At 52.2% G+C, this 25,041-nt stretch overlaps 1 protein-coding gene across 1 annotated transcript in view; it reads right to left on the bottom strand.

Moving 5' to 3' along the window:
* ATP11A (ATPase phospholipid transporting 11A) overlaps nt 1-22,565 on the bottom strand; it is a 55,027-nt gene extending 32,462 nt beyond the window's left edge. Inside the window, exons 1-13 of the mRNA XM_065895949.1 lie at nt 22,522-22,565; nt 22,263-22,338; nt 21,965-22,087; nt 16,788-16,877; nt 15,931-16,011; nt 12,346-12,453; nt 9,287-9,415; nt 6,810-6,913; nt 6,285-6,335; nt 3,406-3,470; nt 2,659-2,740; nt 1,277-1,427; nt 52-249 (exon numbers count right to left, since the gene is read on the bottom strand). Of these exons, the coding sequence (XP_065752021.1) occupies nt 52-249; nt 1,277-1,427; nt 2,659-2,740; nt 3,406-3,470; nt 6,285-6,335; nt 6,810-6,913; nt 9,287-9,415; nt 12,346-12,453; nt 15,931-16,011; nt 16,788-16,877; nt 21,965-22,087; nt 22,263-22,338; nt 22,522-22,565 (1,302 nt within the window). The remainder of the gene's footprint in view (nt 1-51; nt 250-1,276; nt 1,428-2,658; nt 2,741-3,405; nt 3,471-6,284; nt 6,336-6,809; nt 6,914-9,286; nt 9,416-12,345; nt 12,454-15,930; nt 16,012-16,787; nt 16,878-21,964; nt 22,088-22,262; nt 22,339-22,521) is intronic.
* Between the last annotated feature and the right edge of the window lie 2,476 nt (nt 22,566-25,041).

Below are 25,041 nucleotides of genomic sequence, written 5' to 3'. Positions count from 1 at the left end.
AGAGGGTCTCAAGGGCCAGCCAGTGAGAGAAGACAATTCAGGAGCCCTGACCTGTCCTAGCTCTTCGTTCAAATCCGAGGTGTTAACCAGAGGCCCTTCACCCGTCTCCTCATCAAACATTTCTTCGTCCCAGGTGATGAAGTAGGAGCCGAGGAACTTCTGCATCTCCACGGTGACGTACATGGACACGGGGATGATGTAGTTGAAGAGAACCATGAAGGCGAGGAAGTCCGTGAAGGCTCTGAGGAGCTAAGAGAAGGCGTGTGACCCCCCGCCGCCCGCCAGCATCACGACGGCTCAAACCTCAGTCAGTCAAGCACAGCTTAACGAGTGCTGTTTCTAAACCGAGTGCTTCAAACCCAAAGGTAAAGGCCACTGGGGCAGCGGGGGCCGTCGTCTCCCGCACCCGACTTTAGCGCCGTGGCAGGCCCGGGACAGGAGCTGCCCGATATCTGCGCTGCTGGGGGGTGGGGGGCGTGGCGGGGATTGTGAGTCACACTCAGGGACGGCGGGGAGCGGGGGTGGGTCTCCAGCTGAGAGCCCGCAGGATGCTGTAGACCGTGATGATTGCAAGTTTCCCTCGAGAGTCTGATAAATGACCAAATTTAGGGGTCTGTACAAACGGTGTTTCTGTATAGTTTTATCCTTATTTCTGAGCCATTTGTCTCATGGGAGGCCGGACTGAACACAGGAAGGAAGTGGGGGCCAGGCTGGGACCTGCACACGGCCCTGCTCTGAGCTGAGTGGATCCAGGTCTGGATTTGCACACCGCTCAGGTGGACGCAGTAGGCCCAGCCAGGAGACTGTACTGCTTTAAGTAGAGGACATTTCATCAAATTAACTCACTGGTTTGGGGGAAAACATTTTTGATAAATAGGAGTACGTGAAAATGAAGCCAATTCTTATTGTAATTTCCCATCGTCATCGAGACGCTCCTTTTATCCATCTATTACCTAATTAGGGACCGTGTATCTCACCAATAGGCAGCTACTCAGCCCCCTTATAATACAGGTCGCCGCGCTGAGTTTTAGGTGTTTAAGGTGTGTCCTTATGAATCCAGGATGGAAGCCGACACCTTTTCAGACTTGACTATTCAAATACCCAAAGAAGGAGGCTCAACCCGTGTCTACAGCTGCAGGGCCGGGGGCGGGGGCAGGCAGCCGACAACCTTCACCATCAATGAGCGCGGCGTCTACCACAAAGATTTCATCAACCCAGACCTCATCCGGTCTCCCCACGTTTCCACAGCGACAGCCTGCGGAGTCACTTTCCATACCAGGTTCCTCTGTCTCTCTGCCTCTGTCTTCTGGTTGTACCACGGCTCATCTCGGAACGGCTCGCTCTGCCACACGTACTTCATGACGGTATTAATCAGCGCTTTGCTGACTAGGATGCAGAGGTACACGATGAGGAACACATTCATTGATCTGAAACACAAGACAGCGGCGGTGACCTAGCTCCCGCTCCCCGAGGAGTCCTGAGCTGGGCGTCGCCTTTCTCACAGACGTCAGCATGAACGTGCTGTGAACAGACAGGAACAGCACAACAACGGGTTTTAAAGGACTCCCCCCCGCCCCGACGAACCGTCAGGGTAAAAGTGAAAATGCGAACTCGTCTACATCTGAGTACACGCCGTGGGCACTGGCGTGTGTTCTGCGGCCACCTGGGAAAGTGCTGAGGGCAGGGAACTCCTATAGACAGGAGGGCACAGCCTGGCTCACAGGGCTTCTGCATGGTCTAGGACTCTTAATTCAAAGAACACCCAGAAATCAATTTCTTCTACCATGGAGCATCAGCCAGTGAGTTCCAGACTTGGAGATTATCACCACGAAGGAAGGGGGGAGGGAGGGAGGGAGCGAAGGCCCTCCGCCTAGGAAAAGTGCTGAATCCTTAGCCGGTATCTTAGGAGCTTATGAAGAAGGTTTGGTTTTCCAGTATCTATTTCTGAAACCGATTTGTCAGTGCAGACATCTGGAAACTAAGCATTCTTCTTTAGTGAGAACCAACTGTCCAAGTTCATAGCTGATGCAGCCACAGATGGACAGAGACCCAGGATCACATTTCAAGGTCGACTTGACAGGAGCAGACAGACGATGCCTCCACAGTCTCCCCACAGATCACCCAGGAGCCCGGAGCGCTTCATTACACTACACGAGGACACTCAGCTGTACACTTCAAGTTAAGGACACACTTTAGCGAGAGGCAAAGAAGACATCATTCTGGGCCATGTTTTCTTACAAATTCAACTGTGTCCTTGACATTATCAGGATTTTACCATTTAATGAAAAGAAGACTGTTCCCTCTGCTAACGCTTTCCTCACTGAACCCGTATCAGAAAAGTGACAGAACTTTCACTTTTTCATGAAATGGTGGGAGGAGATGCTGGGCACCCACAACGGACCTTGACCCAGAACTCCAGGTGTCCACGCGCGGGCGGGAGCCTGCAGACGTGGCTGAGGGTGCGTGGCCATTTACGTCCCCACAAAGTAACACTGTCAATCTAAGGTCTAAATAACCCGCTTGACTGTCCATCAGATCCCATGAAGGAGCTGCTAGTAAGACTAAGAGGAAGATGGTTCCCCATCTGCGGGGCTTTGCGACAGTGGGAAGCCACGGATGAGTTTTTACGCGTTTCGAACCATGGGGCAAGTGGCTTACTTTTCAACAGCTGATCGCTTCTGGGATTTTGACTGATAATTCAGTGCCATCTTGGTTTCCATGCCCGTGTAAACAGCAACACCTATGAAGTGCAGAGCACATGTTAGAACAACACCACAACCGTGTCTTGCTCTACATCGTGAAGTATGCACAGCTACGACAAAAATGAAATTTTGGACAAAACGGATCATATTTTAAATTTTTCTAGGCAAGCTAGCTGTTCATAAAAAGTCACACAGGATTCTTTAGACCAAAGGAATGCTTTTCTTTTCCTGCATACAGAGCAATCCGCGCTTTTTTTTTTAGGTTCAGATTTTAATGTATTGAGTTTTCCAACAACGGGACACATTTGTATATTTATAAGCTGTTTCCGTTAAAACATAAAAAGTAACCCACCGGAAGTGGGAAATACTAGCAAAGAAATACAGCCATTAAAGGAAATTTCTTGCAGGACTACACTGTGTGAATCCTTTCATAGATATAAGTTCACGTCTGAGTCAAAAACTACAGGCACTTAATTTGCAAGCAACACTCTCAGGCGTCACGGCTCTGTGGATGGCGGTTATACGCGGCGACCGGTTTTCTCAGTAAGGAAAACTACCGCGGCCATAACTCCACAGCCCCTCAAAGCACAGAGACGCTTTTATGGTACGCTTTCATCCATAGTTAAATCTACGGATTTTAACTGCTTAATGGGTCCTTGGTTTTAGAAGCTATTATTAATAATTCGCTAATTAAAACATTTACCGAAGATTTTCTCAGTGTTCTTTAGCGTGGCTCCTCTAAGAAGCAAGTTTTCCGATCCTAATGGCCTGCAAAGATAAGGATGACCAGAAACAGGGCAATGGAGAAAGCAGGTCGGCACGACAAGACGCAGAAGCAGCTCCCTGGCTCCACACGCTTCGTTCTGAGAGGAGACCGTCTCAGTGAAGATCTGCTTGTGCTTGGACCAGGACAGCTAGCCGGGCCCATGTGAAAGCACGTGCTCTTTGCCTGGCGGGGGCGGGAAGAACCTGTCTGCTGGGAGATCCCGGAAGAGTCAGCCCCTCCAGGGCCCCGGCCCTGCCCCAGCCCCACGGGGCCGCACCCCAAGGCTTTAAACGTGCTCCACTGGCAACAGCGAGGGTGCTGGGGCCCCCACGGGTGCCATGAGCAGCCCCTGGGCACTAGGCAGAAGTGCCACTCAAGGGACCAACCCGGAAACCCGCTCCTAACAGGCTTCACGTCTGAGGCCTGAGGCACCGGGGACCCCAAGTGGTGCCTGCCCCTCACTCAGCTGTTTCTACCACACCCTCGGGGGTTTCACGTACACAACACAGTCACGCTTTCAGGGAAGAAGGCTGTGAGGCCCTGCGTGGCATTTACAAGCACTGCAGCCGAGCCCCAAGGGCCCCTGAATGCTGGTGGCCTGGGAGTCTGGGGCGATCCAGGGGCCAACGCAGCGACCAAGGCATTTAGAAACATTCGTGCAAAAACAAGCCCTCTGGACGCGACAGCGAGCCGCAGACAGACGCTCTGCCTGCAGGGGCTTGTGGACGCGTGGTCCCCTTTGTCGACCGAGTGATAATTTCTTCTCGTTTCCCAAGAGTAGAAGGGAAATAGGCAGAATCCAGATGCACTAATTCTGCCATTTACAATATTCTCCCGATTTCCTTCGGAGGGTAAAGGGAACGGTTTGCTAAAGCTTGCTTTTCACTTTGTCGGCATTTAATTTCCCTTTACCGCGGAAGGCTGAGAATCCACTGAACGTGATAAGCTCAAATGCGTTCAGTATACTTAGCTGACCCAGCTCAGGACCACATCAGGCTGAAGATGAGAAAGGAGGCCTGCCCAGCAGGGTGCATTGGCAGGGCCCCCCCCCCAACCCACGACCCGACGGGCCTACCCAGGGCTGTCCCATGGCCTCAGGGTGTGTCCCCCAGCCTCACAGCCACGCGGGACAGGCGCCTGGCTGCACACGTGCTGTCTGCTTGTGTTACAAGTACTGTCAGCCTCTGTTAGCAAACACTTAGGACAGCTCATGTCCAAGGTGTTTATGGAAATAAATGGCCCTTTTATAAAGCGTCTCTGGGGAGTCTAAAAATAATTTACTTCAAAAAGTACTTCACTTCTAGTTTGGACAGGAGGATGGAGAAATATCACTACAAGAGGACTGAGAGCTTCTCACAGCTTGGACAACTGTCAGAGACAACTTGAGAGCAACTCACAGCTGTCCACACCACGAGTTTATAAACGTCTCTAAATACCCAAATATTAAAAGTCTGCTGAATCATATAGATACCTAAAAAGCTAAAGTAGAATTCGTATCAAAACGCAAAATATATTGGTAATTATCTTCCCAAAGGGCTCAGCCTTCAACTCCGTCCAAATAGCAAACGAGCAAAGCCTGCGGTGCTCACTTTTCCAGCCTCACCCCCTGGCAATGTGGATCTGTCTAACTATATTCACTCTTGTTCAAACTCGAACTAATCCTCGCAAGACACAGAAACCCACATTATTTCTCCAAGGTAACCAGGCATTCACCTTTAGAACAATAGGTATTTAAGAACGGTCGGGCAATGCCTCCACAGATTCTGGAAAGCAACTGCCAACCTGCTGATGAAGAATGGTGATCAAAACATGCTAAGAGGGGTGCCAACTGTCTCCTTAAAGCGAGTAATTTCTGGAGCCTTTCAAGGACATAAACCCCATGACGATTTATTTTGCAGTAATTTCCCACTGAGTGTTTTTTCCTACTTCTGGCCCAGTATTTTCCTTAATACACAAGGCAATGCCAGGACACAGAGAATCTGGTGACTGCTTAACTTGGAAGAAACATAATTTCTCTAACCAGCGGGATTTGTGAAGAAGGAGAGCGGTGTCAAAACCTACTGAAAGCCAAGTTCCCTCAGCGTAGACCCGAGGCCACGTGCGGGTAAAACGTCCAAGGCCCGGGCAGTGAGGTAGCATGGGCCACAGCTGCAGTGAGCAGGGCCGGCTCGTCTGGGCGCCACGACCTCAGGGCTGAGTCAGCTCCCTGCCGCCAGCGGCCCGGGGTGAGGCCACTGAAGAAGCAGGTGTGGACACCCACCTGTGACCGCGCTGGCCACTGCCCATCCCTGAAGCAGATTCCTCCGTCCCCGGGGGCCGTGAGCCCGCACAAGCCCTTGGGAGACACATCCCCCAACGTCTAAGACTGAGGCTGTGTCCCAGTGATGAGTCTGGGCAGATTCATACAGCCCAATGAAGTGGCCCCCAAGTCAGAAACCTTTCAACGTCCTGGCTGAAGACACACGGTCTGTTCAGTTATGAAAAGCGCTTCTATTGGGGAAACGCGCCTTCCCCTTCGCCTGCTGGACCAGCTCCCACCCTTCCCGGCTGTGAGAAGACCCTCGGCAGAGTCATGGGCATACATGCTCCATGGGGGCGTTCGTCTGTTAACGCGTCCAGACGCGTGTACACAAGAGAAACCAGCAAGTGGAGTGGAACCCGGACCTCTGGTCACGCAGAATTCCCCCCTCAAACCCAGCAGGATAGCAACGATGAAAAACTCTCATCAGGAAAAGAATCCACGTTTAATTGAACGATAGAGAGGAAATCGATAGAGAGGAAATCGCCAAGTGTTTAGAAGAAGCAGGAATCCTCACCTCACCACGGGGTCATTCAGATCGTTGTAAACATTTATGCGGCCGACGAACCTGGGGACAGGAGAGTCAGGTCACTGCCAGGGCAACAGGGGACCGGGGAGGGGGGCAGGACCCGAGACCCCGGCTCTGGGGAACCCCCCTCTTCACCCCTGACCCGTTTCTAAGAAGGACTGGGATTCTGTACTGGAAACACAGGGGTGTGAGGCTAAACCACTCCTCCCCTCTCCTCCCACTTTTTAATTGTTCTATTTAGCTCATGACTTAAATGATTTCCCTTAGAGTCACTTCCTCACAATACAGAAAATTCATTTTTCTTTGACAAATGTAGTTCCATCAAGCCTTTTCAAATATTTGTATTAAGATTTATGGACTGGAATGTTGCTGGACTATGAAAATACAGAAGTAATATATGTTTGACCAGGTCCTAATTTTTCAGCAGTGATTTGCAATCTCATTCCAAACCCCCGCGCGGTTGGGCCGTGGGCACGGACAGCAGCGAGGACCCCGGGGAGGAAGCCGGCTCACTTGTAGAGGTCGGGCTGCGGTCGCTCACACTCGATGGTGGCGTGGAGAGAATCTATATCTTCCTCCGTATGAAACCCCTTTGTGTCTTGAACTGCGTAATGGGTCTGCAGATTGACAAGAAATGGGAATTCACAGCCAAAATGATCAAGAGAAACCCAGCAGCGGGGGCCTCCCGTCCTAGGGCAGCACCAATGTTTAATTTTTTAGGCATATGAATAAGCCTGGTTACAAAGCCTGGTTACCACACGAGACGGGGTGTATAATAAAGTTTGCAAATGTAACAAGGTTACAGAACTGTAGGTACCACCGGGATTCCTGTACCTATTAGGTGCCAGAAAATTCTTCCATTCTTACCCAGTGTCCTCAACTAACAGAATTCTTCTTCAAAACTGGACACTTGGATTCATCTGTCAGAGTGGTGGCTCTGAATGAGGAAACAAATTTGGGACCTAAAATATTCTTTTTTGTTTATGTGGTTCACAGACAGCTGTCGCAGGCATGGCAAGCTGCCCTCACCTGTCACTGTCCGGGGAGCACAGCTTTCTGCACGGATCCTCACCTGGCCTTCACCCCAGGGCTCCTCAAACTAAGGGGGCCACGGACCCCAGGCCCCGCCCCCAGAGTTTCTGAGGCCGTGAGTCTGGGGTGGCGTCTGAGAACCACATTTCTAACCTGATCCCAGGTGATGCTGGTGCTGGGGTCTGGGACCCCATTTTGAGAAGATGGGCCCAGACGGCACCAGGGAGCGTGGATGGGTGGACCAGCCTTGGGAAGAGAGAGGAAGGAGGGGTGGGGGGAGGGGATGCAGACTCCTCCATGTCTTCCATGAGTAAGTGTCAGGCAAAGCGTGAAAGGATTCAGAGCAATAGGGGGTGTGATCACAGCATCCCTGCAACGTTGTGGAGGCACTTGTGCATCCGGCACTTTGGGACATTTCCTAGTTATAGTCTCACAAGAGCCCCTGGAACACAGGTTTGCCCCCATCTTACAGATGTGAAAACTGTAGGCGTGACCTCTGCTTTTAAGGAAAGGGCTCAGGTGACTCCGGCCCCCCCGACAAGCCCAAACACAGAGAGGTCCAAGCGCAGCCCCGGTGCAGACATGGGCCACGTCTGGACCAGGGTGACTGCTGTTAAACTTCACCCTGGCAGCACTGATGCACCTGGAGGCTCGTGGCGTCTGCTCCAGGGGTGCGTCTAGGCAGTGACGTCCCTTCGTGGGTCGGGGTGCAGAGGGCAGCCCACTGCCCGCAGTCCGGTGTGCACGGCTCACTGGGGCCGGGGAGGATGGGACACGATACCCCAAGCTCCAACGGCCATTGGACACCCAGCGCTTTCCAGCCCAGAACTGCTCTCCCTGACAGTTGACTGTGCCAGAAGGGTCCCCCCTCCTGGGATTCGTTACATAGAAAGTGTAAGAGTAAACGTGGGAAACCCCATGGGGCTTCATACGATGACACCCCAAGTCACCCACAAAGGATTAGGGCATCCTTTGGTGCTTTCCCGGCATAGAATCGCCTGTGTCCACGGGCAGCATTCAAGCACTGTTAGAGCTGCATTTCTGGAGCCAGAGCCTCAGAGCAAGGCTCACTTTCATAAACTCCTTGGAAGCTTCCAGGTTTTTAAAACAATGAGATCCTTAAAATTAATAGCGATGTGTTTCTTCTTTCGTGATTGTTAATTAAAATTTTGTAGCACTAGCTGCTGGTACAGAATTCCATATTGAGTGTAAGAAATGAATCATAATTTCAGAAAATCCTTACTAAGATATTTTAACAAAAAGACACTCATAGGCCTTCCCTAGTGGCACAGTGGTTAAGAATCCACCTGCCGATGCAGGAGACATGGGTTAGAGCCCTGGTCCGGCAAGATCCCACATGCCACAGAGCAACTAAGCCCGTACACCACAACTACTGAAGCCCGTGCGCCTAGAGTCCGTGCTCTGCAACAAGAGAAGCCACCACAATGAGAAGTCCGCGCACCGCAACGAAGAGTAGCCCCCACTCGCCGCAACTAGAGAAAGCCCGCGCGCAGCAACGAAGGCCCAATGCGACCAAAAATTAAAAAAAAAAAAAAAAAAAGACACTCATTGATGTAACAGTCGGGCAAAATCTAGACTCGTGACTTACTTTTCACACAATTCCAGTCCAGTCAAGTCACTAACTTTGACCAGCAGAATGAAAACTTCAAAATTCCAACCATCTCTGCCTTCCATCCTTAACTGGGTACCACCGCTAAACGACACAGCTAAATAAGGAACATGGAGCTGCTTCTGTCAACCTAGAGGCTGGTCCTTAGGGGGGCTGAGGGTGGAAGGAAGAAAGTGGGAAACAGGGAGAAGCAAACGAGACAGTCCCTGGCTTTCCCCTGAACACAGAGCCTCATGGCCGGTGCAGCTTCTGCCCACAAGAGCACAGCTGGGGGAGGATGCGGAGGTCCCCACGGGTCCCGATGGGGCACAAACGACAGGCACGTTACCTTGTGGCTGGACTCTCCGTCCAGGCTGGCGGTGGTCACGTGGCAGGTCCCATCCGCGCGGCTGCTGGACAGGAAGATCAGGTCACAGGGGAAGGTCTCGTCCTCCTTGACCATGACAATGTCCCCGACCTGCGGGACAGACAGACAGCAGCACCGTGAACCGAAAGCCGGGCTCCGGGCAGCGGCTCCCACAGACACCATCACGGTGATACCTGCAGGAAGGCGTGTGGATGCTAACATGGCTGAGAAACATGGGTGCCCGGACATCTGGCCCAAACCCAGGAAAGACCTGTGAGGTCAGTGCCCCAGCCTTAGACCCGGGATGCTTCACAGTGCATTACGACAGAATAGATTGTGATATTCTATTTTGCAAAGATAGAAATATTTGCACCATCTGTATTCCAAGCAGGCAGATGAGGTGGGTGGTCACCCTGCGGGCATGAAGCCTGTGACGTGGCCGCAGTGATCAGCACTGAATGGTCCCCAGTGGTCCCCACAGAGGACGGGCACAGGCCATCGCGACGCAGCCCAGAGCCCAGAAACAGACCCACGAAAATACGCTTAACTGACTTGGGACAAAGGTACGAAAGCCACTCGATGGAGCGGGGACAGCCTTTCCAACAGATGAGCACTTGGTCAGTCCCGGGCAAAAAAAGGGACTTTCACCTAAACCTCACACCTGACGTAAAAAGTAACACAAAATGGATCAGGAAGTTTAATCTGAAACATAAAACTATAAAACTTTCAGCAAAAAAAACCCAGGAGACAACCTTTGGGCTCCAGGGCTTGGCAAAGAGTTCTTAACCTTGACACGAAAGGCAGCATCCATAAAAGGAAAGATCAGTAAATTGGACTCCATCAAAATGAACAACTTCTGCTTTGCGAAATACCCCATGAAGGTACTTCTGACAGAGGACCAGGTTCGAGAAGAGATGAACTCCCAACGTTCAACAGTAAAAACCCTCAATAATCCAAGTAGGAAATGGGTAAGGGCCATGAACGCACGTCTCATGAAGAAGATGCCCTGATGGCAAATAAGCACACGGTAAGATGCTCACCAGCCTCTAGGGAAGCACACACTTAAACCGCACCGAGAATCAGAACGACCGAGAGAAGAAACAGCGAGAACACCAAACGCCGCTGGGGATGCCGAGAAACGGGCCTCTCACACGTTGCTGGTACAATACTGCAGACGCTCTGGGAAATGGTTTGGCTGTTCCCTTTACCGTTATTTCATGACAACCCAGTAACTAAACTCTTGAGTTTTTATGCCAGAGAAACGGAAACTATACTCATACAAAAAACCTGTACACAAATGTTCACAGCAGCTTTATTTGAACGGCCCCAAACTGGAGAAACATCAACATCCTTCACCTGGGCCACACACCCCCCAGACTCTGCAACGAAAGGAAGGCGTCCAGATGCCCAACCTGGGTGAGTCCCAAGGGAATTCAGCTGCATGAAAGTTACAGGCTGTGTGACGCCATCCACGCGAGGACAAATCCTGGAAGTGGACAAATTGAAGGTTCCTTTTCTACTCGCCACAAGCAGCCTTTGCTTCCTTCCTTGTCTCACAGACTCCATTAAAATCCTCTCCGGTAAAACAGGCTGGATACAGAGCAGACATTCCCCACAGGAGATCGATACATTAAAAATTCAATTTTCTGCTGACAGGAACTGTTTAGGTCTGTTTTTGAAGAGATGTTTATTAAAAGTATAGAAGACTTTGCAAAGGAAATATAGTTGTTAAAGGAAACGGTATTTGGAGCCTAGGGTCCGAAAGAGCCTGTTAACATATACATGGGGGTCCCCACTGCTGTTCCCATACTGAGAGGCTGTCCTCCCAGCTCCCCACTTCCTGACTCCTTGACCACTAGGAAAATATCGCCAACCTAGGCTAACGGAGGGGAATTACTGAAACACCTGGACGGTGAAATTTATAAAACAAAGAAAATGTGGTTTAGAAACTTAAAAATACCTCCAATATAGAACACATATAATAACTATTATGAGGTTAACGAAGATGGTCCACACGCTGATGACACCTGAAACAGGAGTGTCCCGGCATCCCGACCCTGTCCTCAGCCCGAGATACCCGCTGACCCGCTGCCCCTCCCAGGGCTTGGGGACGTGCCTGGAAGCAGAGGCTCGGGTTCAAAGACGCGGAGGCCCACCTTTCTGTCCCTGTGCACGAGCGCTGGCGACTCTCTCCCACAGCAGCTTCCCGATGGCCCTGCCAGGACTTCTGGCCAGGAAAGCAGCCCCGGGGAGGACAGAGGGATGGTGGGGCTGCAGGGGAGGGGGAGGGGGGCGGCGGCTAGGGGGAGGACAAGCCCAAGGAGGATCCGGGGGAGGGTGGCCAGGCTCCACCCCCAGGCTCACAGCGAGACATGACTCGGGGACAAACCGTAAAAATCATACTTATCTTCTAAGCGGCCAGCACAGGCCTGGAAATAATCCACTTAAATAATTTAAATTTGAATTTAAACACAATGATGCATTATTACACCAATAATATATTGAAAGAGAAGAAATTAACATGCAGCTTTCAGGGAGGTTTCTGTCCCCATTTTCATAAATTCCCCACTAGTAGAGCTGATCATACTAATATGGTTTTGCCTTACCGTAAAATAACTTCTCTACAGGTGTTCAGAGCTCTCCCTGTCTTGACTGGTTACTATCAAGTCATACGCTTCAGACAACAGGCCTCGGGGGAGCCTGATGGCCGAGAGGCTGTGCATGGGGGACCGGGCGAGACACGGGGAGGCTTTGGACCTTCCACTCAATTTGCTGTGACCCTAAACCTGCTCTAAAAGTCAAGTCGATTAAAGCTTTAAAAATAAATACATAGAAGTAAGAAGTTAAAGAAAGATAGTGGTAGGAGCTTGCCCGAAGTGAGCAGTACTTGGGGAAGAGGGTGGGCCTGCATCCAATAAATGAAACGATTTCAGACGGAGGTTTGGCCAATGAAAACAGCCCCGTGGCGCTGTTTCCTCGTCGTAACAGGTCTGCGGCCGTCTGGGGGCCGTCTGGGGTCGGCGGGGGCGGGGAGGACTCACCCTGAGCTTCCGGCTCTGCTTCCGCACCAGCCGGCCGTGCTGGACGAAGTGCACGGGGCACTGGTTCACGGCGCTGTCGGCTTTGTGGCGCAGCCAGTCCTCGTAGCCCTGCGGGGAGAGACGCCGTGAGCCCCTCCTGGACTTGGCGGGCGCGGCCGTGGCCACGGTCAAGTGCGTGTGGACACGAGTGGGGGGAGCTGCGTCCCTGGGCTCCCGCCACCGCCATGCGCGAAGCCACGTCTTCCCTCGCACCCAGCCTCCACCCGGGCAAGTCCTGGCGCGTCCTGCACAGGGACACGCGTCCTGAACTGACCCCTTCCTGCTTGCGTCCCGGCTGCCCCGTGCCGCGGCCTCCGGCCCGCAAGGACAGGACCAACCCGACTCCGCCCCACCCGACACAGCTCCAAAGGCTCCCCGTCGGGACCCGCGCAGGCGGATGGCCACCCTCGGGTCAGCTGGGCTGTGCCTGGGGTCCCTGGGGGCCGAGGGCCGCTCGAGCCCCCTGGGTCTCAGGGGCGCTGAGGAAGGGGTGAGGGCCGCGGGCAGGTGGGCAGGGGAGCATACGGCACCCAGGGGCTGGGGCCCCCCCGAGGAGGGGGCTGAGGAGGAAGCGGGGTGCTGGCAGAGCTGGAGGTTAGCTTGGGGACGGGTGGCCCTGGAAGGTCACAGCTCTGACAAGGGACCTCCTTCGTCCTCTCCTCAGGCCCTTTGGGTCTGCTGGCCTATGTCTGAGGGTCGAGCCAGGATGGACCCGGGCTGCGCAGGGCACCGTGTCCTGGCCAAGGTGGCAGGCAGGTGCTTTCTGTGCCCATGGGCGGGTCTCACCCACCAGGAGCTGCTACCACCGCCCTCACTCTGTAGCCACAGGGCGGGGAGTTCGAGGGCACACACTTAGGGACAGGGACACTTGCTGTATGCGGTCAGGATGCCCTTGGGGCTGGCTCGGTGCTCTTTCAGCTCTGCCTGCATCACTGTCTCAGGGCAGAGCCCTCTAAGATCAGGCCTGGGGTCGCCAGCCCCCCGGTGACTGGTCTGTTCTAAGAGGCTCACACAGTATGTGCTAAGTGCATAGACCAGGCTCCATCTGCGGGTCCCTGTATCACATCCTCAGCTTTGCCAAACTGTTCCCCAAGATGGTCCCGACACGCTCCCATCAGTGTGTGTGGATGCCTGTTTGACCACATCTTAATCCCATCTGCTCTTCAGACATTTAAAAGCCAATTGAATGGGTATAAAGTAAAATCATATCGTTGTTCAAATCTGTATTCCCAGATGACTGGTGAGTGGAAAATAAAACCCAAGCTATCACAAAGGAATCCTTAAATGCTTCTCACGGTTCTGTATTAAATACAGACCAGTCCAGACGTTCACACTGAAGACTGGCTGTGAGAGATACACGCACCGCCCTTACACTCACAAAGGTCACCTTGAGACTCCGTGCTTCATGTTTTCTCAGTCTGGAGTCAATCACTCCGCCATGCGTCACCTCATTCCCACTGTCACCCACTGTCACTTGAACCATGTCTCATGTGACATGTGTGTTCAGTTTCTTAATTTTTTATTTAGAAACTAACACAGAAAGCATGGCTTTGTCAGCAACAATGTGACCATCAAGAATTTAACTAGATGCTACCTTTCTGTAAATTATTTCAAATGCAAATGTCATCCTGTTCAAAAGTTTGCAGCAGGGACTTACTTCCCTGGTGGTCCAGTGGGTAAGACTCTGCGCTCCCAATGCAGGGGGCTAGGGTTCCATCCCTAGTCGGGGAACTAGATCCCGCATGCATGCCGCAACTAAGAGTTTGCATGCCGCAACTAAAAGATCCCGCATGCCGCAACTAAGACCCAGCGCAGCCAAAACAAATGAATAAGTAAATAAATAAATCACTAAAAAAAAAGTCTGCAGCAGATAAGGGACTTGTATGTACAACACACAAAGAATTTTCACGACTCATGGATAAAAAGACAACCCAATTTAAAAACAGGCCAATGACTTGAAGCTATTTCTCTAAAGAAGATTTACAAAAGGCCAATCAGCTCATGCAAAGATGCTCAGCATCATTAGTTACCAAGGAAACGTAAAATCAAAGCCACAGTGGGATACCACCCCACACCCGCTAGGGTAAGTGTAATAAAAAAGATGGACAACAAGCCTTAGCAGGAATGTGGAGAAACTGAAACCTCACACACGGCTGGTTGGAATGTAAAATGGGGCAGTCACTTTGGAAAATACTTTGGCAGTTCTTTACAACATTAGCGCAACTCGATTCCTTTGTATGTACCCAGGAGAAATGAAAACCTACGTCCACACAAAGCTTATATGTGAATGTTCATAACGGTGTTCTCCTCCATAATAGACAAAAAGTAGAAGCATCCCGGGAATGCCCTGGCGGCGATCCAGTGGTTAGGACTGCGCTTTCTCTGGGTTTGACCCCTGGTCGGGGAACTAAGATTCCACAAGCCACGCCGTGTGGCAAGAAGTAAGTAAATAAATAAATAAAGCCACACACACACAAAAAAAAGTAGAAGCACCCCAAACGTCCATCAGTGGATGATGGATAAACAAAATGTGGTCTGTCTATCCACATGATGGAGTATTATTCATCTGTGAATGAAGCACTGACACATGCTACAACGTAGATAAACCCTGAAAACATGCTCGGTGAAATAAGCCAGACACAAAAGACCACTACTGTATGGTTCTGTTAATAGGAAATGTCCCCAGTAGGCAAATTGTAGCAACAGAAAGTAGACTGGTGGCCGCCAGGAGCTGCGGAGGGGGACGGCGAGTGACGCTCACGGGTACGGGGGTTTCTTTCAAGATGTCGGGAATTTTCTGGAACTAAACAGAAGTGATGGTTGAGCATTAAACTGGCTGAGTGGATGGTGGGACTAACGGACGACCTGTCCTTCCTGTTAGTCACTGGCTTTATCTATCAGGATTGCAAAGAACAGCACGATCCACATGGAGCGAGTCAGGGGTTGCCGGGCTGTTCTACTTATGGAGTCACATCCCAGACCCTCTGCACGAGCAGGTCCTCGGGGTCCGGGCAGCCAGGGACACAGCGGGCGAGGCAACTCAGGTGCTGTGTCTCTGGGTGATTCCACGCGAGAACGACCGTGTCCTCTTCAAACTCTCGGGGCAACAAACTAGCGCTACATTACACAATCTCTCTTTTTTTTTTTTTTTTTTTTTTTTGCGGTACGCGGGCCTCTCACTGTTGTGGCCTCTCCCGTTGCGGAGCACAGGCTCCGGACGCGCAGGCTCAGCGGCCATGGCTCACGGGCCCAGCCGCTCCGCGGCACGTGGGATCTTCCCAGACCGGGGCACGAACCCGTGTCCCCTGCATCGGCAGGCGGACTCTCAACCACTGCGCCACCAGGGAAGCCCCTCTCTTCTTTTAACTCAAGCATCTCTTAACTCAAGACTCTACCTAAACCAGTCACAAAAGTGAATTTCTAGAAGTCAGCTAAGTTTCCTACGAACCAGCTGAAACAAAGCGGGGAACTCTGCTTTGGATGAAAGGCGATGTCCTGTAGCAGAGATTCTGTAGGACCTTCGTCCTTTCTGCCTGTAAGGCTCACCTGCTTGATGGCTGTGACAGTGATGACAAAGAACAGCGGCAGGCCGCTCGTCACTGGACTCGTGGGCGTATCGATAATCAGCTGCAATGAGAAGAGAACCGTTGAGTCATTTTCAGAAACACGTCTTAGGGGCTCTGGACGGACTGGCTGGCCCTGTAACACCTGCCGACGTTTGCTGTGACTCATTTTAACTCGCTTTACTATTACCCCACTTCATCCCACCACTGGAGATAAATTAGATATGAATTTTTACTATAAAACTGAGGGCAGTTCTCCTTAATCACGGGATGTGCTTAGGAAGCCACGTCAGCAGTGGCAAAGACACCAGCTGACTCCAGTGCACGTTTTATTTCCATTCACCCCTCTGCTTCTGGTGCCACACTTTAATTACATTATTTGCATAAATGACTGTCGGGGAAATTTTAAAAGTCCTTCAACGGTATTCTGTATGATTGAGACAAGTTAGGTTGCTGTTCTTAAAGCACATCTGACCTGTTCCCTAATCCATACCTGACTGTGGTTTTCACTCTCTTTTTTTTTAACTCTCTTTCTCTTAATGTTTTTCTTTAGGAGAATCCCCCCTAAAGACTAGGAAGATACTGCTCTCCCGTCAGTACTGGAGAACGAGGATGGAAAGTGGCCAGGACCAGTTCACATGCACAGCGCTCAGGCCTATGTTTTAGTGAACGGGTCTCTCTGACCCAACGTGCTAGTCCTTGAAGAAAACAAGGGATGTATCTGCGGATAAAGGGGCATTAAGTCCTTGCTCCTTCTGAGGAGCAAACCAATCACCTGAGAATGAATGCCACTTATTTATATTTACATTTGAGGTGACGGAAAAAGATGACCAGACTTACCTGTACCAGAAATATGATAAGAAAATAAAAGTTGGCTATTCTTCTGAATTGTTCAAATAAGTTCTTGGGTATGAAGTTCCAGAATGTGTACTGCATGAAAGGAAAACAGGAGTCATTCCGATCACATTTTACGTTGTGTGGCATCACTCTACCACACGATAAGCTGTCCTGAATTTCCAAGTACAAAATGTCTAGCTTTAGATACAAAATTGAGAGTGTTTGTAGACATGTTATCAACTTGTTGACTGTAAAAACAACCGCTAACACAGAACATGTGCTCCAAGAGCAGCATATGTCAACTACCTAATTCCAACAATTCAAGGTAAGGCAAAGTAGCTTAAGAATAGTTTTACTATTAAAATGTCTCTCGTAAAATGTAAACCTCTGATTGTTAACTCAAAACACACATGGTTAGCATTCTCCTTTGACTGTAATTTTTGTTAGGCTCTCGGTTTTGTTACAGCGTGGCTGCGAGGGGACAGAACGTGAAACAGAAGTCACCATTTTCAGGTGGTCTTAACCCAGCTAGGCTACGGTTCCTGCACTGAGGAGGTGTCCTGGGCCAGCCCCTCCCCCTTACCCAGGGGGCTGGAGAGGGACACAGGGAGGGTAGTCAGGCCACTTACTCGCCAAATGTCTCGTTTCTGCCTCAGAAGGAGACCTTCCCTAACCTTTGTGTTGAAAACAACAATGTCCCGTATGTCATTAACCTACAGTAAACACTGAGCTTGGACACTGTTTTTAAAATTCCATTTGACAGTTTTGCCTTTTAACGAAGATCGCCCCCTGAAGGGGGAGAGCCTGCTCTGCACGGCATCTCTCTCATCTGGACCGTAAGCACCTTGGTTATCTCTCTGCATCTAGACCCACAGGCACCTTTAAAGCCACTTAATTTAAAGCCACTTAAATGATGACTTCATTCCTATCAGGTGCAGGAGGCCCACACTGCAGCTCAGACATTATGTTTTGTGATCTCCATATTTTACAGAATAAACGACTGCCGTAAGTTGTTACTGCTGGTCATTAGTAATACGGTCAAAATCCCTGGTGATGCATGGTAAGAAGAGTGAAAACCCAAAGAGATAGTTGAAACATTCATGACTGCACTGATATATCAGTACTGCCTGGGTAAAATAAAATAAAACGAGCATTTTATGTCACAGGTAAGGGCTGGCAACTGGATGATGGTGTGCCAATTGTACATTTTTAAAATATTCCATTACCACATCTTAAAAATATTTATTTATTTACTTATATGTGGTTGCACCAGGTCTTAGTTGTGGCAAGCGGGCTCCTTACTTGCGGCTTGCCTGGCTCCTTAGTTGTGGCGTGCGAATATTTAGTTGCGCCGTGTGAATCTTTAGCTGTGATGTGCGTGTGGGATCTAGTTCCCTGACCAGGGATCGAACCCAGGCCCCCTGCATTGGGAGCATGGAGTCTTATCCACTGTGCCACCAGGGAAGTCCTCCAATTGCACATTTTTGATCTCTGCTAAATTCTAAAGATCTAAATATTTGCTTAGATGCTTGGGCCACAATATAATGTAACACTTTGTATTACAATGTACAATGCAACACTCTGACCTACATCTGTCAAGTCCCAGGATCAGCAGAATAGAACTTAATACTGGAATCCTTGATATTGAGCCACAAGCATGGAACAAAGGGGTTTTTTTTTTGCTCTGAGGGAGCTAAGGAGTCTGAGGTCGGCGGAGCATCTCTTTCCCACCAGACAACTTGAGGAGTACTGAAGCCACAGGACAATTACTAGCCTTGTGTTTCTTTCACGCCATGAAAGACTTCACACCCAAAGTGTGCATCTGCCCTGGGGGTCGTGTGTCGTCAGCGCTGAGCTGGATTTGGCCACTCTCTTCCTTCCGTGAGAGTCACCTGTGTCCTGTACTCACTGGGAGGGCGGCTCAGACGCAGAGAAGCCGTCCCGCCTGGTCGACCTTTAGTCACATGGAGACGGGGAGACAAGGACAGCCTGGCGCCACCCTGCTTCGCCAGCCCCGGAGAGTGAAACCAGAGCGCCTGGAAACCGCTGAGGCTGCGGCTACTGTGTGCCTGGAGGGGGAATCCCGCACAGGTGCGCACGGGGCGCCCTAAAAACGCACCGGGCACGGTCACTGATCTCCAGGGAAGGCGACCCGGAAGGTCACAAGTAGTTCAGCTTTCTGTACAGGGTGGAGGGACAGCACAGCCTGAGCTGAACATTTAATTCCACAGCACGCTGAGGGCAGAGACGGGAGCCACACGCGTCTTGTGCCCAAAGGTACAATTTTGTAACCTGATGAAGCCCCACTGTCCCTGAGTCCAGGATCTGGTGCTAGAGCAGGCCTTGGGTTGGGGGCTCGGCGTGAGGTCAGAAGCCAAGGAGTTGTGCTGGGGTCATTTCTACCAGGCTCTGCCCCCAAAGGAAACAGAACTCACTGATCACCAATAACACCACTTCTTCAGATCAGGCCAGATGAGCATTTTCACCCCTCGTGTAACTTTTCACATGCTAAGTGCTTTCACGACCTTGGATTTAATAAAATCAAACTTACGACTTTGCTGCTGGTAGTCGTATTACTGCTCCTTAAGTCATAAGTCACATAACTTATTACTAAGGTGCGTCTGCACACTTACGAAATCTTTGTTGACCATCTTTTCTGTGAAGGTAGAAACGAATGTTCTCTTCCCAAGAAAACATATATACATCACCAGAAACATATTCTCTGAACCTGCCTGTAAACCTACGCTTTACAAATTAAGTTGTATTTTCCACATCCTGAGCTGTTTTTAAATGAAAATGATCATGTGTCCAGATGTCCACGTCATCTGGTCTAAATCCACGGCCTGTCCACCCTGCTACTGACTTGGATTCTAGGTCCTCGTCTGAGGATCTCCTCTGTCCTGAGATCAATTAGCAACCGAGGTTACGTTGTCTGTAATTGTTCTTGAAATTACACACCATCATCTACCCGGAACTGACTTTAAGCCACTGATACTGCAAGTGCCCTCTCTCCTCAGAGCTGAGACTTGTTGCCTTTTCACCAAAACCCACGCCTCCTGTGTGACAGCCTGATCTGGCTCCTGGGGCAGATGCTGACTTAATTCTGTCAGGGCGTGGGGTGAAGGAACTTTCCCGAAAATAAACAGTTTTGAAAAGGCGCCCAGGACCTGCACGTGTATCTAAACCCATCCTTACAGCGCCTTCGCCCCGGAGGTGGGTTTCCTCTGTCAGAACCCAAGGAGCCTCGGGGCACATAGGAAGAAGCCACCGCAGGCAGGGCAGCACCTTGCAGACCCCGGGGCCGAGCAGACCCCGGGAGGTGACACGGGGCTCCTCGACGTCTTGCTGGCCACCGGCTGCGGGAATATTAGAAGGGAAAACCTGAAAATTATAAATTGGCTCGAAACTTGAATCATAGCAAGGGGTCATAAATGGGATTTAGGAATCGCTGCTCTCGATTATCTCCCCCAGAGCGTAGACGGGGCTTCATAACAAACGCAGTGCCCTGCAGCCTCGGGCTCTAGTCCACCGGATGCGTCAAGAAGGGTTTTGCTGCTCCGATCTCTGAGTTTCTGAAGTTTCCTTTGAGCAGCTGCACAGAACCTTCCGGGTCCCTGGGAGGAACCGGGGCTGGGACAGCAGGGCCCAAGCTTCGTCCCTGGGGGAGAAGCCAGCTGTGCGGGATGTGACTCAGTAGCCGAGGTGGCTTTGTCAAACGTCCTGCCCAGACTAGACGCGGGGCAGCGTGGGGCCTCGACGCCTAGTCGAGTGGGGACTTGACGTTGTCCCTGCAAGCTCACACGTGCACAGTATCTGAGTGTTTTCAGTGCACTTCCCCATTCCTCGATGCGTCTGCACTGCATACGAGCAGATTTCTAAGAAATAGTTTGAGATTTTGTTCCGTTGGGGGCACTAGTGGTTGACGGTGCATCTTCAGTGAGCTCTATTCGAGACTAACTTATAAAAATGTCACTACTGGAAAGACCTATTTCTGGATATGAGGTCCTCCTGTTTATTTCTCCTTTCATTCGTCATGTCTGGGCAACCACGGACTACATTTGTTTGGCTGTGATTTTGTTTATGAGCAACTGACTTACCCATGCTGTATTTCTGGAGATTAAAGTTATTATTTTACATTGCAGTTTTAAAATAAAACAATTCCGTTAAGAAAACTGCCTTACACGAATGAACCTATCTATGAAACAGAAACAGGTTCACAGATACAGAGAACAGACTCGTGGTTGCCAAGGGGAAGGGGGATGGGGGAGGGATGGAGTGGGAGTTTGGGGTTAGTAGATGCAAACTATTACATATAGAATGGATGAACAACAAGGTCCTAGTGTAGAGCACAGAGAACTATATTCAATACCCCGGGATAAACCATAATGGCAAAGAATGTATATACATGTGTAACTGAGCCACTTTGCTATACAGCAGAAATTAACACAACATTGCAAATCAACTGTACTTCTACTAAAAAAAAAAAATTAAAAAAAAAACTGCTTTAGAGAACCTCGGTAGTCAAGTATTTGTAACAAGCACGGGACACTATTGATAACTCATGACAGAATTAAGCGGGTCCACCGTAGGTATCTGGACACGCAGCACACTGACGTGTGAATTACGTAGGTCTGGGACGTGGGTCTGGGTGTCCAGGACACCAGGCATGTGGAAAGTTCTCCGTAGCCTGCAAAGCCACTGTTTACTGTTTTCCAGAGTCAGCGACCCCATTCTCAAGACCCAGCTACCGGTTAATCTGAGGTGTGAAGACGGTCCTGCAACCCCACCTCCAGGCCAAGAGACGGTCAAAGCCCCCGTAAACGGTGACACGCGCGTCCTCCTCTTTGCGTCACCGCTCCTAACTGATGGCCTCTGACACGCGTCCAGCGTGCACGTTCGCAAGCTGGTGGCACCGGGGCACCTGCATCGTCCCTGTTTTGCAGGAGGAGACCCTGCCTGGGGCGGCTCGATCGTGGCACGCGGCCAGACAGCTAATGCGTGGTGCCGGCAGGATCTGAACGTCCTAGACTTCAAATCTGATCCTTAAACGTGACACAGGTAAGAGGGACGTGAAGAGAACGTGCTGTGACATCAAGTCTTAACAGTGTTCGGGGGCAACCGGAGGGGTGCTGAGCCCACGCGCCGCGGGCCGTGCGGCGAGCTCACAGGCTGATGCTTACCTTGGAGGAGACGATTCTGTTGTCCGGGCACCTGTGCGGGATGTAGGCCTCAGCGCCCGGCGGGGGCTCGCGGTGGCCCACGTACACGGTCCGGCTGTCCACACAGTCTTCCTCTCCAGCACACTGCGGGGGGAAGAGCGGTCAGAGCGGGCCTTGGGGCTGGGGGGTGCGGGGTCTTCCCGGGGTTTGGCTTGGATGCAGGTCTGTGCTGGGCCCTGGGGAGGGCTGGGCGCCCCTGCAAGGTCGGGCCCCCCACCCCTGCCCACCCATTGGACCCTCACGGGGTAAGTGCTCAAACCTCCGCCCAGCTCTTCAGAGGAGCGGTCTGAGCGGCCACCAGCACCCCCAGCAGGAGTCGAGGGGGGCCTTCAAGGCTGGTGGGCAGTGGAAATGCCACAGGGCGGGTCCATTCAAAACCAGAAAGTGACAGCAAAACCCTAAGCCTTCAGAAAAAAAGACGACAATCCCAGAACTTTGGGGAAAGGTCTTTAACGAAAGAAGAAAGTAAAGCTATGAGTTCAGAGCAGAAGGACGGTTCACGCACTGCAGCAGCTCACCCACAAGCCTCCCGGGGGACCGAGGAGACCTGGGTCTCGCTCATCTTCGCGTTAGTCACAGTGCTGTGCGCCAGACGCTAAGGAGACGCCTCCGACCCGAAGAGCCTTCCAGTGACACTCAAGCAACCGTATGCAGTCAGCACTGCAGCGCCTGAGACACGACGGCTGCTCGTGAGAGACTAAGATGAAGCCTCGCATAGCGGCCCCAGCACGGGCCCCCGGACCTCCCCCCACGGACAGGCAGCCCCAGCACGGGGTCCCAGCCCCTTGCTCAGCGTTGTCAAGAACAGAGGCAACGAAAGGAAACACACGGCTGTGCTCCGGGGGCCCAGCCCGTCCCATCCAGCACCGTGTCCAGCCTTTGTGGCTTCAGGGAACCTTCACTTTTTTTTTTTTTTTTGCGGTACACGGGCCTCTCACCGCTGTGGCCCCTCCCGCCACGGAGCACAGGCTCCGGACGCGCAGGCTCAGCGGCCATGGCTCACGGGCCCAGCCGCTCCGCGGCATGTGGGATCCTCCCGGACCGGGGCACGAACCCGCGTCCCCTGCATCGGCAGGCGGACTCTCAACCACTGTGCCACCAACTTTAACACAAACATGAAAATCCTGGAAATCTTCCGCCTAAACTCTGAAGACAGTGGCTCCGCGGCGGCCGGGCAGGGGCACAGGAGCCCCGTCCCCAGGGAGGCACGGCACAAGGAGGCTCATTAGGGCCAGCTCATACCCTGGGCACAGGCCGGCTTTACCGTAATCATTCAACACCTCAAACACCGCTCGCCCGCTCGGCGCTGTTCTAACTGTACAGGTCGGGGTACAACACCTGCCTGTGGGACGAGGTCAGAAAACAAACCCAACACGACATATTCCGAGGGACTCGCCACGTCATCGCGACGCCAGCTCCTTTGGGGATGAACCTCGTCCTACTCAGCCCTGCGTGACAGCGCAGGGCCGGGGCTCCATCCCTGCAGCCGCGCGGGGTGTCGGGTCCCCTGCGGACGACGGCAGCAAGAAGCGGCCAGGCAAACCCTGCCCCAGAGCCGGTCCTCCGCCCGGACGTGCGAGAGGAAAATGAGTCCCACCTTCCCCAGAGGCACCATCAACTCTCCTCGCAAGTCTCGGGACTTCAGGGGTGTTTACCTCCTGCTGCTGAGCCAGACGGCAGGTAACGTGTCCAAATTACAAAGGCAGAGCTGTTTCGGCTACTTAGTTGTAAATCTACAAACTGTCAGCAGAAATAAACCCACTCTCCATCTCTCCACCAGCATGTCCTAAACCAGGCAGGGACCTCAGCAGACTTTCTGCCCTGTTCCATCCGACACACACACAGGCGAGAAGAGACCACCGTCAGGGCACAGAGGCTGAACCTCCGATGGAAAGAGGCCCTGAACCTGTGAGGCCAGCTTTCCTCCAGCTTCAGGAAGGCCCGGGGGGCGCAGGAGACACTTCACTAAGAGCTGTGGGGCAGGGAGGGGCCGTTGTTCCTGTTCTGCCCGAGCCTCTCCTCAGGGGCGGGGGAGGAGCTGAGTCAGGACAGGAGAGGGGTGACCTGGGGAGGGTGAACCTCCTAAACATCTTGCACCCCTTCGCTCCACACCGGCCCCCTCGACTCTGAAACCCACACTCCCTGCTGTGACGCCTTGGGCTGCCACTTCCAGGCCCCACTGGAGCAGGGACAGGGCTTTAGAGCCTGCATGTGCCCCTAAGGCGACACGGCTCAGCCCCCAACACGTGTCACCTATGGAAGGTGACTCTGCAGGTACACCTAAGGTCCCGGCTACACCTTAGGCCCCGGGGTACACCTGAGGTCCCGGGTACACCCTAAGGCTCCGGGTACATCGAAGGTCATGGGTACACCTTAGACTGCAGGTACACCTAAGGCCCTGGGTACACCCTAGGCCCCGGGTACACCTAAGTCTCCACGTACACCTGAGGTTGCAGGTACACCTGCGGTTGGCAGCTGCACCCCAGGGCTCTGTGGACATGAAAGGGAAAGTTCCCCACGTCGGCCTGAGTGGGGAGGAGCACCCGCAGGTTATAACGCAGAAGAAGGATGAGGTAACCCAAAGTGCCGCCCGCCCCCCCTGGGCCCTCCCTGGGTCCCATGTCGACCACAGACGAAGCATCCAGCTTACCAGGAGCTGGAAGGGCACCACTGCTTGTCTGCTCAGAGGGCACGCAGCCAGCAGGCCCCATGGGGCTTCCGAGACAGACTTGGGGTGCAGAAGGGCACTCCACGAAGGGCTCAACCGAGGGGCAGCAGGAAGGGTTTCCTTGGTTGCGGACTAAGCAGTGTGTGCGTGAACAAGGGCCGCAGGCACGACGTCCTGGGAAACTGCTAGAGCCCAGCGGCCCGATCCTGGGGGTGGCGGGCAGGAGGCAGCTCCCCTGCATCAGAACCCCGGGCGGCCACAAGAAACTGTGCCGGACACCCTCCCGGGGGTGGCAGGAAGGTGGGTGAGACCCGGCCCCACAGATTTCCTCGTTCCTGGGGAATCACAAGACGTTCCACCAAAACGCAGG

The sequence above is a fragment of the Phocoena phocoena genome, chromosome 18 (genome assembly GCF_963924675.1).
Source record: "Phocoena phocoena chromosome 18, mPhoPho1.1, whole genome shotgun sequence".
Taxonomy (NCBI): Eukaryota; Metazoa; Chordata; class Mammalia; order Artiodactyla; family Phocoenidae; genus Phocoena; species Phocoena phocoena.
Note: the sequence above shows the minus strand (reverse complement) of the source record. Positions and strands in the feature narration are given on the sequence as shown.